The following is a 19,798-nucleotide window of genomic DNA, read 5'->3' on the forward strand; positions in this document are numbered from 1 at the left end:
AGGGATGTGGGGCCTCCCACTGAGGAAACTGTGGGTGATTTTCTGCCGCCTTTCTCTGGCTGGGGATACTGCTGCCCACACCCTCATCTCTAACTATGTCCTCAAGCAGCCTTGACCTGTTTAGCACCAACCATGACCTCCAAGCCAAGAATTCAGATGGGAGACTTTTCACCTTCTTCCTTCTCACTGGCGTTTTTCCTGTTTATTTTCCAAATTGCTGCTCTGCAGCCAAGCAGTGCCTGTTGGCCAAAGCTCACCACTCTGTGGGATCAGACTCAGGCAGTGGGCTCAAGTGGCCAGCAGGGCACTGGGGGAGGAAGCAGGGAACTGGAAGAGCCTCCCTGTGTCTCCCATGGGCAGCACTAACCTCAGAGGCAGCCCCGAGCAGCCCTATCACATCCGGTGCTTGTCTCTGCAGCCGGACCGGAGGATAAACTATCAGAGCTGTGGGGCAGTGCATCATTCCTCTTATTATTTTCTTCTCTGCAGATGGGGTCGTGGAAAGTTCAGTTCCTTTTAACCCTCAAAGCTCTGTTTATTCTACAGCTGGTAGCCTGAGTGCCGCGTTTCCCATTACATCACAGAGGAGCCCAGGCAGATTTCTGCACAGAAACGTGTTGCAACTGTTTATTTTCTTCCATATTTAAACATTTCTGACAGCCAAACTCAGCTGAGCCAAAAGATGGAGCTTTGTGAATGAGTCTGCTTGTCGGTGTCTATGCAGAGGGCTTTAGAAAACCCGCATCCCTCCGGTGATTCTTCCCAAACGTGTTCTTGCTAGGCAAAGCTTGGGAAGTGACTTGGTTCTGCAATACATGTGTGTTGATTATGTGCCGTCGTGTGATTAATGGGACTATGTTCCGCCTGGTTCCCAGGACGCTCTTGAAAACAAGATGTTTCATTTCATTGCCTTTTCCTAGTGTAGTGATTTCAGTAAATAAACCACCTCAGCCTCCTTCCACCTGGAGCTGGTGAGGGAGTCCCCATCCCTCTCCCTAGTCTACATTCTCCCCCAGCTTCCCTCTCAGTGGTGATTGCTGGAATGTATTCTTTCCTGTCGTCTTGGAATGGGAGTTGAGGGTTGAATGGTTTAGATCTCTCCCTACCTTGTAGGCTCATGGACATACCCCTGAGAGATTTCAGGGGACTCTTATAGCTTCTTAGCATAGTGCCTCTTCGTACTCTGACTCTCCTGTGGAGTTGTTGTTTTGTTTTGTTTTGTTTCTTATAACATTCATAACATCAGCATCTAGAGGGTAGGTACCTCCTATTCCAGTCTCCTGGGTTAGAAGCTTTTCTAGAGGAGAAAGTCAAGTCTGTAAACTTGGCAGGCATTATATACAGCTACAATTGGGGTTTACCTAGACAGGCAAACTTTAGGAGATAGTTAGAATCCACCAAACAATCTTAGTCACAGTAGGTGATGGCATGAACTAGATGAACCTTCTTTCTATAATTCTACCTTGGAGTTTTAAGTAGAGAGAAATAGATCTTGCAGTTTTAGTGTTTCTTCTCAGGTTCAATCAGAACCTGGTGATGTGGGGACTGGAGTGACCAAGCATCCTAATTTGTGTCAGACTAGGGGACCTAAGAGATATGAAAATTTTAGTGGTTAAACTTGGACAGTCCCAGGGTGGTTAGTCATCCTGTATCTAATGTACAAGAGAGAGAAGGAAGAAGGCATGGGACAGCCAAGATAGCAGTGCAGTGAGCAAGAAGCTTCCCCTTCCAGAGATGACCGTGGCAGGACAGGAAGGGGGTTTCTTGGACATGTGTTCATTTTACTGCTTCCATATAGAGAATCAACTTATAAAGTATTTCTAAGAGGGAAACCTATGTGACTACACAATATGACTGCTCCCTGTGTGGCTATAGGTGAAGGAGAGAGGCTAGTGCCTGCCCAGTTTCTGTCTGTGGCATATACTTGACTATGCAAGAGCAGGGACTTGTGAGAGCTGCCTTAGGCACTGGGTATCTAGACTGTTTAAAGTGTCTCATCACACTGTCTGTAAAGGTGACAGACCTGAGGGCTGGGGATTTGGCTCAGTGGTAGAGCGCTTACCTAGGAAGCGCAAGGCCCTGGGTTCGGTCCCCAGCTCTGAAAAAAAGAACCAAAAAAAAAAAAAAAAAGGTGACAGACCTGCATTAGACAACTGGTTCTCAAAATTCTTTTTCCTCCTCTCTGGATTAAAAGACCCCTGATCAATTTCACCTTTACATAGAGCACTACACACACTTCAGATGGTGGCTATGAGCACAACTTCATATTGCATTTTTTGATAATATTTCTTGGCAGCTGCCAGCCAGCCCTTACAGCTTTTGTTGCAAGTACCTTTCTATTCCCAAAGCACAAAAAAACACTTTCACCAATCTCTTTAGAGCCCTTCTTCTTTTCTCATCTTGTTTCTTACAGGGTTGCTGTGGATGTATGGTCAACACTTGCTGATTTCTGTAACATACTGACTGCAGTGAATCAGTCTGAGGTGCCACTGTACAAGGACCCAGATGATGACCTCACCCTGCTTATCCTGGAAGAGGATCGGCTTCTCTCTGGCTTTGTCCCCTTGCTGGCTGCCCCTCAGGACCCCTGCTACGTGGAGAAAACCTCGGATAAGGTCAGCTGCAGGCCAAATATCCCTTCCCATTTACCCATTCTCTTAATTCTCCAGGCTTTATTCTTGGGAAGTTTTCTGTACAAACGGAACATGATTAAGTCATTGAGAAGGGTGTTAAGGGAAAATATCGACCTTTTAGCCGCTGACATCCAGTTCTGTGTCTTGAAAAAAATCTTTCTCAACTTCCTTTGGGGGGTGTCTCCCCATGCCTGTGCCTGTGTGTGTGTGTGTGTGTGTGTGTGTGTGTGTGTGTGTGTGTGTGTGTGAGAGAGAGAGACAGAGACAGAGACAGAGAGACAGAGACAGAGAGAGAGACAGAGAGACAGAGAGACAGAGAGGGAGGAGGAGACAGGGAGAGCAGAGCTCCTGGCATGTTGTATATACGATCATTTCCTCACTTGTTTAAATAGTGCAGCTTGTGTTGGCAGTGCTCTTACTCAGCTCCAAATGGTTTGCATCATGCTTAAAGCACCCTCCTTCCTTCCCTCTCCCTCCTTCCCCAGCCACAGAACTCTGCACTAGGAAAACAGCCAGGTCTTTTTCTCTTCTCTAAGGAGGAGAGTGATAAATAGGTGACTAGAGAGAAGCAGACACCATGTGTTAACTTACAAAAAAAGCTTTTAGGAATATGAAGCATTCCTCACTGCCTGGTTTCTATTTTCCTTCCTCTAAGGACTGTTATAACTTGACTTTTTTCTTGTCTGTTTATAGAAAACAAAGGCCATTCCCTGTTGCCCTGGTGGGGACTGTGGAGCTTCTAGCTTAACAATTGGGTCTTCAGCCAATGGAGAGTAGGGCATACTAGGTTGTTCCACCACACTCGTGGGGAATTAGCAAGTCCTGTGCTAAGGCATTCTTCATAGAGTCTGTGACATAGTACTCCCTAGGGGAGAGGCCTTTGGGGAGTAATCCATGAGTGGCTTCTCAGGAGGAAGTTTTTTTTGTTTTGTTTTATCTTTTAGATGAATGTTATTTTATTTTTAGCTTTTGGTTTTTTGAGAAAGTGTCTCACATATAGCGCAGGCTGACCCCAGAATGCCTGTGTAGCAGAGGCTGGCCTTAAACTGCTGGTGTCCTCCTGTCTCAATCTCCCAAGTGCTATAAGATAAGATATGTGTCGATGCAAAAAGGAGGAAGAAGTCTTCAATTAAGGTAAAATGCATAATAGACAAAGAACTGATTTTTGTTAAGTCAGTAAACTGACCTTCAGGGTTGGGATCTGATTCAAGGATGGAGTACTTGCCTAGCCTAGCACCTACATGGCAGCTCACAATTGTCTATAACTCCACTTCCTAGGGATCCAACACCCTCACACACACATATGTGCAGGTAAAACACCAGTGAACACAAAAGTTTGGTTTTTTTTTTTTAATTTTTTTGAGCCTTGAGTTCAGTTTTCCACACGAAGACAGAAAGTAAAAATTGAATTCTAAACATGACCTATAAATATGGGATTTGTTTGTTTGTTTGTTTGTTTGTTTGTTTTTGAGGCAGTCTCTCACTATACAGCGCTGGCTGGCATAGAATCCAAAGAGATGCTCTGCCTCTGCCTTGTGAGTGCCAGGATTAAACATGTGTGTCACCACACCTGGTCTATAAGAGATGCTATTAATGTGCTGCCCAAGTCTATATTTGTATATTAATATTAACCTAGACATAAACAGTCCTTTAAAAAATATAAAACGGAATGACTGAGGTTGTCTACCAAGCACAAGACCCTAGGTTTGATCCTCAACACCGTAAACAAAAATATAGAGCAAAAAATAAAACCCTGGGATTATATACCTACTATTGTCTCTGTCACATATTTCAGTGTATTCTTTTTTCTTCTTTTTTTTTTTTTTTTTTTTTTTTTTTCGGAGCTGGGGACCGAACCCAGGGCCTTGCACTTGCTAGGCAAGCGCTCTACCACTGAGCTAAATCCCCAACCCCCAGTGTATTCTTATATGGGAATTGTTATGTAGTGCTGGAAATCAGATATGTAATAATTTTTATGATTACTTAGGTTTTTGTTTTGTGTTTTGAGACAGGGTTTCTCTGTGTAGCCTTAGCTGACCTGGAACTGACTTTGTAGACCAGGCTGGCCTCAAACTCAGAGACTCTGCGTCCCAAGTGCTGGAGTTAAAGTTCACCGTTGCCCGACTTATTATGAACAGTGAGTTTATACCTTAGCAGGATTTGAGCATGTATTCCCTGTAGTTAAATTTCTTCTTAAGTAGAGAAATGTTCTAGGGCCTGGGCTTATCTAAAGTCTACATTCGACTTTCCAGTGGCAACTTTTGTCCCTTGATGACTTGAGTGGTGGAAGCAGTAGTAAGGAGTCAAAGTCGTCCTCAGCCATATAGACTAGTTTAAGGTCAACCAGGACAGTAGGAGACCCTGTTTCAAAAATAAAACCAACAAACCCAGAAACTTACCTAGATTGTGCAAGGGCCCAGGGTTCAGTCCTTAAGCACTGAAAATAAAAGAAAATTTGTAAATAAAAATAAAAACCAGAGGCTGGAAAAACGGCTCAGTAGTTAAGAACATTTGCTGCTCTTCCAGGAGACTCAGGTTGATTCCCAGCGTAGTTGCTTACAACCATCACTGACTCTGGTTCTAAGGAATTCTGTGGTTTCTGTGGGTACCTATATACAGACAGGCATGCATCAAAACACTTAGGCACATAAAATGAAAATAAATCTTTGAAAACTCATGCTCTTCAGATTGGTTTAATAACTAATGGTTCTTGGAAGAACCTTTCTTTCCCAAGAGGAGTACTTGTTTTACGCCTTTGCAGAAAAAAAAAAAAAAAGAGCATAAAATTCTGTTGTACTTCTCTGGTCTCAGAAGTGGCCAATAATATGGGTATGAATGATAGGAAGCTGAAGATGGCTAAGAATTGTTTACATATCTGAGGACAGTGTTGAGTTAAAAGAGAAACTAAGTATCAATATCTTGGGTTAGACACCTGATAATCAATCAACCCATCTTTGTGTCTGTCTCTCTGTCTTTCTCTGTCTCTGTCTGTCTCTCTGCCCGCCCTCTCTCTCCTGATATCTGTTGATCACTAGGTAGACTTGATTCCAGAAGATCCTTCTGGGAGATGGCTATCACTTAGTGCAGAACAGGGGCAGAGTCCTAACCAGCTTCAGGGCTTCCATACCCTCATTTTTATCAGCTCATCAGAATGCCCAGCTGTAGTGTTGAATACTAACTCTATGGCCTGGATGGAGAAGAATGAGGTCTTCTGTGCACCCTCACCTTTTGAAAGTGGTCACAAGCTACCCATGTGGCAGTAGCCACTCACTTGAAGTGGTTCCACTTCAAGACTATGAGAGGCATTTCAGAGATGGCATCTCTACATCGCACCTTACCCACTCTTAAATTTGGTCTTCATTCTTCCCTGTCCTGCAATAAATAGCAGCATTGACTTTGGGTTGCTCATTTCAAAATCTTAGAGTTACTGGCTTTTGTTTTTTTCAGACCTTCGTATCTAAACCATAAGCAATTTGTGTCTTCTTTACCTTTAAAATACTTAAAGATTTTTAAAAAGCATCCAGCTAAGATTCCTTTCCACACCTTTATTCCATTCATTGAAGTACCTTCTGTCTATTCCTCTAGTCCCTAGTCTTGTTTCTTGACACAGTAATTATCATGACATGTAATCACAGAGCATCAGTGCTGAGTCTGCTGGTGCTGGCCTGCAATCCTAGCTACTCAAGGTGTTGGAGGCAGGAGTATTACAAATTCAAGACCTTCCTGGGCTACAGGGCAAACTTGGGGCTGACTGGATAACTTAGTGAGACTCCATCTCAAAGTGAAAGAAGCTAGCTTTCCTAATATGCACAAGGCCCTAAACTCAGTCTCTACGAACAAGCTCCCAAGCCCCCAAAATTAATAAAGTCTGCAGGTCATACTAATTTTACTTCTAAACATTATTATAAACTTTTCTACTTGAAGTAAAATGCCAACATTTCAATAATAGTCTTCTGTACCATCTCTGATCTGACAGTACGTTCCCCCTGCTAACTTTCTGATCTCAACTCTTACTGTCCTCCTCATTCCTACTGTGCTCCTGGACACGCTGCATATTGGTCATCCTTGCTGTTCCTCAAGCAGTCTAAGCACTCGTGCCTCAGGGTCTTTGCAGTCACTCCTATCCTAATTTGGAAGCGCCCTGGAACAGAGGGGTGTGTAGCTAGATCACTTCCGTGTCCTTGTCACCTTATTGCAACAGGCTTCCCTGTATAAAATGCTACCTTTTCCTTTGGCTCTAATTTATTGTTTTCCATGGCAAGGAAAAAAAATCAGTCACCTATCATGTATTAGGGCCTGACCTAGATTTTTCTGTCTAGTATTTCCTCTCAATAAACCTATCTAAGCATTTATAAACGAGGGGCCAGGAGCTCAGGAGAGTAATACAGATGATACTAAACTTACATAGGTCATGTCAATGGATTACCCAGAAGATGTGTATTAATGTGCCAAAAAGAATCTTTAGGAACTCCTGACCCTTTAGCAGTCTGATAGACATTTTCTCAGTCCTCCAGTGGCTATTACTAAGAAGTGTAAAATATCTCAAGGACTCAATTGCAGCAACATTAGTGACTTAATTATTAGTTGAGATTAGTCATGTTTGGTTCAACTGTATGCTCAGTCATCGGAAATTCACTGAGCATGTAATTATGTATGTAACCACACAGTGTAGGTGCTCTAAGCATATAGGGTAAATATTCCACTCTGAGGGACCATTTGTGGTATATATAGATGTAAGTGGCCACATAAATTTATTGAAGCCCATAAGATATAAGTAGCTCTTACTGTTTTCTTGAGACTGTAGTATTCCTGTGAATGGATTGCCTTATGAGCACTGATTTGGTATGAACATTCCCAAGTCCTATGGAATTCTAGGTTTATTTTGTTTGTGGTTGTGTTGTTGTTGTTTTGGGTAGGTTGTGAATTATACATTAAAATACAAGTTTAGTGGGCAGAAGAGATGACTCAGTGGTTAATAATTGTTACTCTTGCAGAGGACCTGGGTCCAGATCCCACATGGTGGCTGGCAACCATCTATAACTCCAGATCCTTAATTCCTGGAGATCTGGTACCTTTTGTGGGCACCAGGCCCACAGGTGGTGCACATACAATATATGTAAACAGAACACTCATATACATAAAAATAAATCAATCAAAAAATGAAAACTTTTCAGTCAAATAAGCAGAGTGCATCATGAATGACTTTTATCTTTTATCGTTTAAAATGTGTTGCAGGGATAGCCTTTGCAAACTTTTCAAGCTGGCTTTACTCTTGATCTATTTTACTCTTTTACTATTTTACTCTTGATTTATTTTATGTATGTATGTGTATGGCTGGCACTAGACATACGTGAGTCACTATGGAGGCCAGAAGATGATCCCAAGAGCTGTAGCCATAGGCAGTTGCTAGTTCCCAGACCTGATTACTAGAAACCAAACTTGGGTACTCTTACTTACTAAGCCATCTTGAAGGATTGGTATTCTGCCCGAAATAAAGAAGTTGTGGTAGAAAGTTCAGGTATAGACAAGCATGGTGATGCATTCAGCCAGGAAAAGGGAGAGGGGAAGATAGTGATAAGGCAGGGAGGGACCAATCTAGAAGCAACCACAAGGAAAAATTGAAAATTGACCTTATGTTCAGCGAGCTACTGATAGCCACCTAAACTCAGAGGTTATGTAGCTAACCTCTGCAAACCAAAGCAAAGTACCTAGTAAAGAATTGTGAAATTGTAGTTGGGTATAGTGGCACATGCCTTTAATCCCAGCACTCAGGAGGCAAAGGTAGATGGATCTCTGTGAGTTCGAGTCTAGCCTGGTCTACATAGTGAATTCTTGGACCACCGGAGCTATATAGTGAGATTCTGTCTCAAAAAACAAAACAAAAATAATTTAAAAAAATTAAAACTGTTGTTTCAATATTTGAAGCCCCATTACTGAACCAGGCATAGTATTCTTGGAAAATAGGGAAAAGGAAGATCAGGGCTAGCCTGTGCTACATGAGGTCCTATTGCAAAAAATAAAAACAAACTCCATATTCCGATATATATGGTGTTACATACCTCTGAATCATACCACTCAAAGGATTGAGAGATCAAGGTCAGTACTCTGGAGAGGTGCACACCTTTAATCCTAGCAGTCAAGAGGCAAAGGCAGTCAGTCAAACCTCTGAGTTCAAGGCCAGCCTGGTCTACCAATTGAGTTTCAAGACAGCCAGGACTATACAGGGAAGCCCTGTCTCAGACAAACATCTCTAATGTATACTAGGATTTACCTCAAAATTATCTAGGTGACTGGAGGTAAGTGGGAATATAAAGGGGATGGGGAAGCTAAATATTGATCCTGTTGAATCCATTACAGCATTTTATATGTATATAAAATTTCCATTAAAGCTTTAGAAATAATACCCAGGATCTTAAACATAGTAAGTGCGTGCTTGAGTGCTGGCAATAACCTTCCATGCTGATGTGGAGGTTAGACCACCCTTAGGGTTCAGTTCTCCCCTTCCACATGCAGGTCCTAGAAATTGAACTCAGATTTTTCAGCTTGGGTGACAGGTACCTTTACCTGCTGAGCCACCTTGAAAGCAAATAAATATTGTCACATTATATTGCTCAAGTTAAGGGGCAAGTAATGAAGCCATGATTATTGATAGTAACTGTTTTTCAGTCACTGATTGTGTTCCAGACAGTGTGGTACTAAGCTCCTCACATGTGGGAAGTGAGGAGACGTCATTAGAAAAAAGGTACAGAGTGCATGTTGTGGTTTGAATATAAAAAGCTTAATAGAAATGAATGCAGCCTGTTAGCAGGCCTGAGACAGGAGGGTCAGTTAAGCCCAGAAGTTCAAGGCATGCTTTGAGAACATAGGAAGACCCACACACACACACACTTCAAAATGACAAACAAGTAAACACAAAGTTTCATTGTCTCCTGTAAAATAAATGCATGTAACTGTATAGTTTATATCACAAATGTCATAAATTTTTGTTTAGTTCCTTAGTCGTTTATTTTTTAGGAAGTTACTGATTTCTGTTGTATCCGTGATGTCATATCAAGCAACATTATGTGTATTTTGATGTTTCTTCATTAATTTGTAAGGATAAATTTTCTTTTTGTCTTTTTTTTTTTTTAATTTCTATGAGTACACTGTAGCTGTCTTCAGACACACCAGAAGAGGGCATAAGATCTCATTACAGATGGTTGTGAGCCACCGTGTCAGTGCTGAGAATTGAACTCAGGACCTCTGGAAGAGCAGTTAGTGCTCTTAACCACTGAGCCATCTCTCCAGCCCAAGGATAAACCTTCTGAGTAGAATTGCTAGACTATAGAGATTGTGCCAAATTTTAGGACTTTTCATGTATAAGTCCAATATGAGAGTATCTGTTTTCTAACCTCCTTACAATCCTAAATTTAGCTTTTTGTAACTTTTTGTGAGATGGACAAGAATGACTTCTGCCTCCTATGTGCTGAGACTACAGACGTGCTGCTGTACTCAGCATCTTTGATTAGTCTTATGGAGCTGTTTTGCTTTTATAGAGAGTGAAATGAGAATTTGGGGGACTGTTGAAGGAAAAGGTGTAGTATTTTCTCTATATAGGCAATAAGAAATATTCTCACTGTGGGTGTAGCTCTGTTGGAGAGTGCTTGCCTGGCATGCATAAAGTCCTAGGTTTCATCCCCAGTAACACATAAAACTGGGTGTGGTGGTCTAGGCTTGTAATCCTAGGTGGACGCAGGAGGGTCAGAGGGTCAGTGTTATCCTCAGCTCCAGTTTAAGGCCAGCACTGGGACACATGAATTATTGTCTCAAAAAAGAAATGCTTTGAGAGGGAGAGTGGGGGAAGGAGGGAGGGGAAGAGGGAAAGGGAGGGAAGGGGGAGGAAGGGGGGAGAGAGAGAGAGAGAGAGAGAGAGAGAGAGAGAGAGAGAGAGCGAGAGCGAGCGAGTGCTAGGTATGGTGGTGGAAGCCTTTAATCCTAGTACTCAGGATGCAGAAGCATGCAGATCTCTTGTCAATCAGGGCTTCGTAGAGAAATTCTGTCTCAAGAAAACAGGAAGAAAAAAAAAGAAATGGAAGGAAGGAAAAAAGGAAAGAGGGAAGCGAAGAAAGAAAATGTTTAGTTTGTTATGCAATCTAGTTAGTTAAGATCTTTTGTTTTTACCCTTTGAGGTGGTTTCTCTTACACCATTCTATCGGCCATAGGTATCTACAGAAAAATAATTTTAGCCAAATTTTAGAAACAAACTATAATCTATATGTTTCCTTCTCTGTTTTGCCAGTTTGATCCAGTGTCTTTGTTCTGGGTGTAAACTTATATAGTGTTTCGAGAAACCCTCTGGCTTATACCAAAGAAACATTATAAGTTCAAATTTATTTTTGTTTATTTGTTTTGTCTTTTCTCACTATAGATGAGGAACTTTTCGCTGTCCATTTCACAAATGCATTTCTGGAACTGACCTTTGATTTTCTTATGATTTATTTATTTTGTATGGAAGGTGCACATGCCACAGTATACGCATGGAAGTCAGAGGGCATCTGGTAGGTAGGAATCTGTTCTCTCCTACCACCATGTGGGTCCTGAGAATAGAACTCCCATCATGTGGACAGTGGAAGGCGCTGTCCCCCTGAGCTGTCTTGCCGGCCATAACCATTTGATTGTATCAGTCTCTGTGTGTGCCTTTCCATTGCTCTTATCTTTGTGTGCTTTCCTGTCACTTTATGGATGTGTCGTAAGCCTATATATTATCATTGCCTTGATTTACTCCAGTACCTTCAGATTGTATCAGTTATATCAATCTAATTTCTTAGATCCTAGACTCTAGGTTCTTTTTTAGATTTATTTATTCTGTGTGAATGAGTATTTTGGATGCATGTATGTGTATGTGCCGGGTGCTCACAGGGCAGGTATCTTCAGATGCTTTGGAACTAGAATTACAAATGATTGTGAGCCAGGTTGTGGGTGCTAGGAACCTAGGGCTTTTGTGAGAGCCTCCAGCCCTGAAGACTGCTCTTATGTCCATGTCTTTGGTAGGTTATGTATCTAGTTATTCTTTTTTGTTCTAGACTAGTAATTCTCACATGTTAGCATTCATTAAAACCTTATTGACAACTTGTTAAAACACCACATGACTTCACATGAATGTTACTCATTGTGGGGAGGAGTGACTGAAATTGTATTTCTAACACATTCTTAGGCTCTGCTAGTGTTAAAGCTTCTACATGTTGAGAGCAACTGCTTTTAGAGACTTGGTAGCTGGTCAAGTTGTAGCTACAAGGCAACATTTTCAGACCAGGTAACAATAAAGATTCCAGGGATATTTGGAAAACTTACAGAAAGATTATGAGTGGTAGCTACCAATTCTGGCTTTAACTTTCGAATGCAGAAAATATTACCTGAGAACTCACATACCTCACGTCTTGTTGCCAGGTAACTTTCTAAGCTCTAGAAAAAGCAGTTATCCTCAGATTATAATGAACCATCTCTCCTGAATGAAAATGAAGACAGTAGTCTCCTTTCCCATAGGCCTCAGGCACATAGCTATCACTGCATGCTTACATGTATTTCGTGCTGTCCTAAGCTTTACATTAGTTCATTTAGGTTTCCCAGAAGCCCTGGAATAATGGTAAGCCTTAAAACAATGCCCAGGATGGCGTGACTAAGCATGATGGATTCAGACCCTGGCAATCTAAGTGTAATGCATGTGCTTAGAGAAGTGTGGTGGGTGTGTGGTTGGACAAATAGTGACTTGGTGCTTCCAGTCCTTGAGACCTTGACAGTTTTTTACCTCTGGAAGCTTGTTTTCTCACTAGGAGCTTGGGAACCATTAACTTGGTTTGACAGAGTTATCTGATCTTTCAGACTAGTTCTTAAGAACAACACAAAGAAATAAGATTCACATGAACAGAAGAAGTAGGATTGAGTTCCCCTCTGGCTTTCTCTGGGTTGAGTGTCTTCAAATCTTGAAAATTTCTGAGTATTTAGAATATGAGTCTTTGGAGAATAAACTTGTTTGTTTGTTTGTTTGTTTGTTTGTTTGTTTGTTTGACACACAAACCATTGAGAATTCTCCAAGAAGTGTTCTTAGGATGATCTATTATCATTTTAGAAGTGTGTTCTAAGGACAAACTTCAAGAGTAGTGGTAGTGTAACATCTAAGGGACAGAAAGCCTGTATAGCGTCCTGGAGTCTCAGGTTCTTCAGACAAGACAGTCAGCAAATAACCAGTAATTACACTTTCAGTTGACTGATCTGGATAGCTGATAGATAAAATCTGAAAGTCAGCTGCATTAGCAGCCTGACCCCATACCCATGAAACCTGCCTACATTCAGTCCTATAAACAAGCAGTCGTTGGTTCTAGACCTAATAAATATGGGTCACAGTTAAAAATAAACTCAAGGCTGAGAAAAGGACTCAGTAACTGTTTGTTCTACAGCAGGAGAACCTGAGTTTGGATACCCAGGTCACAAAGAAAGCTGGACATGGCAGTGTACGTGTTTGTAATCTTCTACGAGGAGTGGGGCAGAGACAGAAAATCCCTGAGGCTTGTTGACTATCCAGTCTAGCCAGTCAGAGACTCTGTCTCAGAAAGATAAAGTGGAGAGCAATTTTGGAAGACACCAAGAACCAACCTTGGCCTCAATGCACACACACGCGCACATTCAGATTGACAAAATTGGTAGCATTCATGGTGTACACTTGTAATCCTAGTATATTTAGGAGGCAGAAGCAGGAGGAGTAGGCAAATTCTGACTTTATTGATAGTTCACACTACAGATTCTCAACTCAGAATGGAGTTATGTCCCAAAAATCCCATCATAAATTGGAAATATTCCAATCCAAATGTACTTGATACACCTAAAAAACTAAAACTGTAAAAATACTAGAGACTGTGTAGTCTGTAGTGTGAACTGTCAATAAAATCATGAGAACATACCAGCATTAATGTGGGAAGTGCTAATCAAAACTAAGATGAGGACCTGCATGATGGCTCAGGTCAAACTTCCTCACTAGGGCCCACATGATGGGTAGAGAGCCTACTCCACAAGTTGTCCTCTGACCTATACATGCAGTTATTTTATTCTTAAAAAGATCAAAACTCTAAATTTGAAATATATTTCTACTGAATATACCTTGATCTCAAACTATTGTAATTTCAAAAAAAATTCTGAATTGAGTCATTGCAAGTTAGGGATTATGTGTATGCTTGCCTGGGAATGACTCAGATCTGCTGGCTCCTTGTAAACACTCTCTGTTGTTCCGTTTTTAGTTGTGTTGTACAAGTTCTTTATATACTTTGAATATAAATACTTGTCAGATAAACCCTGTGAATATTTCAATTCATAATTGTTCTCTCTCTTTGATACTTTGTTTACATAGCTGAAATAGCAAATTTTTTTTTTTTGGTTCTTTTTTTCGGAGCTGGGAACCGAACCCAGGGCCTTGCGCTTCCTAGGCAAGCGCTCTACCACTGAGCTAAATCCCCAACCCCAAATTTTTTGCTCTTAATAAATTCAGTTTTTTAATTTTTCTTTTACAATTTAGTAGCTTTTTGCCTCAGAAATTTTTTCCTTATCCTCAAGGTCATAGAAATTTTCTCTTATCAATTTTAGTGTTACATTTCACTTCTGACTTTGTCTCCCTAAACTAACACACACACTCACTCTCCCACGCCCACCACCCCCGCCCATGAATACACAAGTAGTGGTTATAGAGACAGTTTCTAAGTTCTGGGGTTATAGGCAACCATCACCATCACCAGGTCTAGATAACCTTTGTTTAAAAGTATATCTTTTTTTTTTTTTTTTTTTTTTTTTTGCATCTTGTCATTGATTTAAAATTTTTTGGTTTACCAGGCCGGAGAGATGGCTCAATGGTTAAGAATATTTGCTGTTCTTGCAGAGAATCTGGGTTCCGATCCCAGGACCCACATCAGGGGGCTCACAACTATCTGTAACTTCATCTAGGTATCTATATCTGACACTCTTTTGGTCTCTGTGGTCACCTGCACACATGGTGGACACACACACACACACACACACACACACACACATACACACACACACTACTTTATGGCTTTTTTTCTATTAGAAATATAATTACTGATAGAAGGTTTTTTTTCCTTACTGTACATTTTTAAGATATGATTGTAGGGCTGAAGAGATGGCCCAGCCATTAAAGTCTAAGCTTACCACCAAAAATGTAAAATGTGACTGTATTATCTCATTTCCACTGGCTTTTCCTAAGGAGCTAACCCTCTTTGTAATGTTTTGTTTTGGCTCCTTTGGTTCTCCTCCCTCCCTCCCTCCCTCCTTCCTTCTTTCTTTCTCTTTCTCTCTCTCTCTCTCTCTCTCTCTCTTTCTTTCTTTCTTTCTCTCATGTACCCATGGGTATCCATGAATTGAAGCCAGAGGACAACTCAGGTATTTTCTTTTTTCCCTCCATGAGACAAGGTCTCTTTGTTCACCAGTTAGGCTAAACTAGCTGACCAGCAAGCCCAAGGACCCCCCGCCCCCGTTCTGCCTTCCCAGGGATGGAATTAAAAGCACGTACCACCACACCTAGCATTTTTATATCAGTTCTGGGGATGAAACTCCAGTCCTCATGTTTGCAAAGTAAGCACTCTTACCGACCAAGTTACCGACGAAGCTCTGAAGTTTTTCATTTTAACTTCAGTTTGAGATATATGTATCAGGAGGATTTATTCTCTTGAGATTTTTTTACTGGACCTCTTAGACTGTTTTTCATCAGATTTGGAGCATTTTTCAGATATTCTTTTTTTCTGTGCCACTTCTCCCTGTTTTGGAATTTTGTATGTATATGTTCAGACTTTGGGTGTGGTTCCATGGATTGGTGAGGCTCCTGTTTTCTTTAGTTTTTTGGCTTCAAATTCATTGACTTTTTTTCTGAGCACCCCCTCCCATTGTTATTGTTTCTGTTTATTGGTTTTGTTTTTGTTTTTTTGCTTTTTTTTTTTTTTTTTTAAAGAAAAGTCTCACTATGTAGCCCTGGCTGGCCTGGAACTCACATGTAAACCAGCATCAAGAGGTGGGGATATTCATTAGAATGGATTATAGGCAGTGGTCCAGCTAGTCCCAGTAATGGCTGTCTACCAATGGAAGGTCCAAGAATCCACTAGTTGTTCAGTCCACAAGGCTGAATGTTTCAGCTAACCCTCCAAGAAGTAGGCTTTAAAGAATAAAGGAATAGACTTGTTAGGGAGAGCTGACAGGCAAAGAGAGAGAATATTCTATAGGCTGCCAGCAGATGGTGTGACCCAGGTTAACAGTGGGTCTTCCCAACCCAGGTGTATCTTTCCACTTTAGAAACTCAGATTAAAAGTGAGTCTTCCCGTGTCAAATGACTTAAGAAAAAAGGCCTTCACAGATGTGCTCAGCCATTGGGTTTTAGTTAATTCCAGATGTAGTCACATTGACAACCAAGAATAGCCAGCATACCCAGCTTGGGTTTTTGTTTGGGTTTTGGGGGTTTTTTGGGGGGGGCTGTTTTGTTTGGTTTTGGATTTTTTTTGGGGGGGTTGGTTTTGTTTTTTGAGACAAGCTCTCATTCTGTAGTCCATGTTGGCCTCAGACTCACTATGTAGGTCAGGGTGGCCTCAGACTTAAGGCAATCCCCTTGCCTCAGATTTCCAAATAAATAAATAAATAAAATGTGGGGTGTGTGTGTGTGTGTGTGTGTAATTTTATAATCTACAATTTTAGGTTTTTATATAGGCAAATGTGTCTGTTTCCTATGTGACCACTTGGGCTTTTAATCATGCTTCTTTCTTTTTTTTTTAAAGATCTATTTATTTCAATGTATTGAGTGCACTGTAGGTGTCTTCAGACACACCAAAAGAGGGCATCAGATCTCATTACAGATGGTTGTGAACCACCATGTGGTTGCTGGGAATTGAACTCAGGACCTCTGGAAGAGCAGTCAGTGCTCTTAACCACTGAGCCATCCCTCCAGCCCAGCATTGCTTCTTTCTTTTTTTTTTTTTTTTTTTTTTTTTTTTTTTTTGGTTCTTTTTTTCGGAGCTGGGGACCGAACCCAGGGCCTTGCGCTTCCTATGTAAGCGCTCTACCACTGAGCTAAATCCCCAGCCCCCGCATTGCTTCTTTCTGAGTACACCTATTTTTTTGTACTCCTCTTTAATTTGGTTTCAATAAAAAGAAAATTTGTTGGCTGGAGAGATGGCTCAGTGGTTAAGAGCACTGACTGCTCTTCCAGAGGTCCTGAGTTCAAATCCCAGCAACCACATGGTGGCTCACAACCATCTGTAATGGGATCTGATGCCCTCTTCTGGCCTGCAGGCGTACATGCAGACAGAGCACTCATATACCATAAATAAATACATCTTTTTTTAAAAGGTTGATTCACAGTTCTCCATGATACGGTCAGTCTTCTGCCATTTTTAATTGCTGGATAAATTCTAGTATAGTCATCATTTAGAACAAAGGTTTTTAGAGTCTAATGTTTTTGTGGGCTGTAGTGTGTGTGTGTGTGTGTGTGTGTGTGTGTGTGTGTGTGTGTGTGTGTGTTTCCATTATCATTAGTGACAGAAAATATTAATCTTTAACTGCCAAAAACAAAAGTCAAATGTTTTTAACTACCAGTTAACTTAGAAATCATAGATGACATCATCTACAAGCCTTATTTGTAGTGATGCTTATCTAGCAAGACTTTTGTTTTCCGTATGCACTGCCATAACTAAAGAAGAGAAAAAGGAGAAACTGTTCTTAATTCTAGACTGCAAAGGAAAACGTGGTTTGCATGTGTGCAGCAAAAAGCTTTGGAAGGTTGGAATTGCACAATGAATGTAGGTTGAGCAATTGCTTAACAAACCATGGGGGTGGGGGTCTCCTTTAAAAAACTTTTATTACACTTATTTATCTGGTTGGGGAAGGGGCTCTTGCCAAAGCATGATGTGAGAGCCAGAGGACAACTTGCAAGAGTCTTTGCCTCCTTCCACTATGTGGGTTCTAGGGATCACACTCAGGTCAGCAGGGTTGCTGGTGAGCGGCTTTACCCTCAAAGCCATCTCCCTGGCCTGGAATGTCTATTGCTCTTGTGAAATTGGGGAACTCTAATCCTGCCAGAATAGGGGATTTCCTTTTGATTTCTTACATGCCATTTACTTTCACACTTTTTTCCACTGTTTGTCTTTTCGTTCTTTTCTTGAAGTCCTCTTGTGGGTTTTTCTTCCTGAACGTCCGTTAAAGCATCCATGTGTCCACACTTTAGCTCTGACTTGAAATGAACAGAACTTCCCTCGTGGCCTCAGTGTGTGTGCAGCTGCTTCTTACAACTGTGTACCCGACTGCTTCTGAGTGTTTGAAGCTGGGTTACTAAGCAGCCTGCGTTCCCCAATGTTTTAGTACTAGAATTTTGCAGATCTTATAATCAGTGTAGTAAGAGGTTCTGCCTGTTTTGCTTTTAATATTGGTCAACACCTCCTGATGAAGATCAGCTGCAGACTTTACTGGAAAGTAAAGTCAAACCTTGAGCTAGAAATATGGGTAACAACCAGTAAGATGCAGACAGGACTTGTTTCAGCAAAAGGGACTATTCCTGTTTCTCCCTGGGCTGAAGGCTGTTGTTCTGTCACATTTGTGCTTCCTCGGCTTCCGATTCCTCCATTTACCTGCGCTGGGGACACTGGAGTCTGTTCCTCCTCATCTCTGCTCTGTTTCTGAGGAACAAGAGAGGTTGTTGGGACAGGCTGCCAAAAAAGCAGAAGTTAAGTATGTGGATTTCATAGCCGCATATATGAGTGTTTGTGGGGCAGAGAACTTCTAATGAAAAACATTTGTGTTGCATCGAAAACAGAGGGAGGCCTGGTTAGAGTCTGTCTACTCTGTCTGTCAGTCTGTTCCCTCCCAGCACTAGCATTGTTCTCCGGGGAGGCTCAGGCATACTGTGGTTTCTCCTGCTCTTCCCATCCCCTAATCTTGCCAGAGTTTTTGTGTCCTGATGGCCCCATATGTATTTTGGAGCGAGTCTATATTGGTGGTGACTGATGTCTTTGGAGGTACTCAAGCACACATATGGGCATTGGGACCCTTTGTGGGGCTACCCTAAAGAGGGGGAAGGGTCTCCAGCACATACAGTGAGAAAACCATGCTTGACTATACACTCTGGTTTTGGATCCTGCTTTTACTACTAGCAAAGCACAAATCAGTAGAAAGCAAGTCTGCTGTTCAGGCTTGCCATTTCATTTGTAAGTGCTTGAAAGGGATACACCTGGGTGCCCAAGCTTGCATCTGACAGGCTGATGTCTGTCAGATTGTTTGGCAGGATCCCCTTTGGGAAATGCAGAAGAGAAAGTGCTAATTTCCCTGAGGATAGTGTCACTCCAAGATATGAAAAGATGTGTAACTTGAGCTTTCCCAACTTGAACCCCCCCCCCTCACCACCACCCCCAGTTCCTCTGAAATTCACATTTGTTCATCATTGGGTTGGGGGTAGGGAATGAGAACAAATAAAAAAGCAGCAACTTAGCTCACAGTTTTCTGGGTCCCCAAGAAGGTACTGCACCAATGTGGTTTTCACATTTTCAGGGTTTTGGCTGGTGAATAAGATTGAGCAGAAATGCTCCTTCCCCTGATAACAATACATTCAGATGCAGGATCAGGAACATATGGATTAAAACCAGACGGTGGATGATTAATACTTTTGCTTATAGAGGTAGACATGGCAACTTCCTCAATTTAAATGAAAAAGCCCTTTCTCTGCATGTGTATATGAGCAAGGGCTTAGGCTACACGCTTGTTGCCTTAAAGGTGTGTGCTGAGTTTCTACCTTAGTTACAGTTTCCAAGTATTCCTTCCTCTCTCTTGAAGCACCCAAGAGGTGCTTGAAGGGTTATGTTGTGAGACAAAGGTGTGGAGGTCAGCCATGACTGTAGGAGTGGGAATATATTCTCCATCTTGAGCCGTGGCTTTCTCAGCTCTCCCGTAATGACGACTCTAAACACACATCCTTATCCATGCTACTTACTTGGTTCCTTTGGTTGTACACCCTCACTGTAAACAGTATATTTTTCTTTCAAACTATTGAATTGGGGGTACTCACTCCCATCCTTTCATGGGATAATGATGTACATAACTTTGGTTATATTTAGAACCAGGTTTGATGGTACCTACTTGTGATCCTACCACAGCTT

General features: G+C 41.6%; 1 protein-coding gene across 2 annotated transcripts in view; it reads left to right on the forward strand.

The window, feature by feature from the left end:
• Smg6 (SMG6 nonsense mediated mRNA decay factor) overlaps positions 1 to 19,798 on the forward strand; it is a 228,202-nt gene that overhangs the window by 122,384 nt on the left and 86,020 nt on the right. For both annotated transcript variants that reach the window (NM_001105808.1, XM_087570563.1), the window contains exon 13: positions 2,414 to 2,615. In NM_001105808.1, the coding sequence (NP_001099278.1) occupies positions 2,414 to 2,615 (202 nt within the window). The remainder of the gene's footprint in view (positions 1 to 2,413; positions 2,616 to 19,798) is intronic.

This window comes from Rattus norvegicus, chromosome 10 (genome assembly GCF_021556685.1).
Source record: "Rattus norvegicus strain SHRSP/BbbUtx chromosome 10, alternate assembly SHRSP_T2T, whole genome shotgun sequence".
NCBI lineage: Eukaryota > Metazoa > Chordata > Mammalia > Rodentia > Muridae > Rattus > Rattus norvegicus.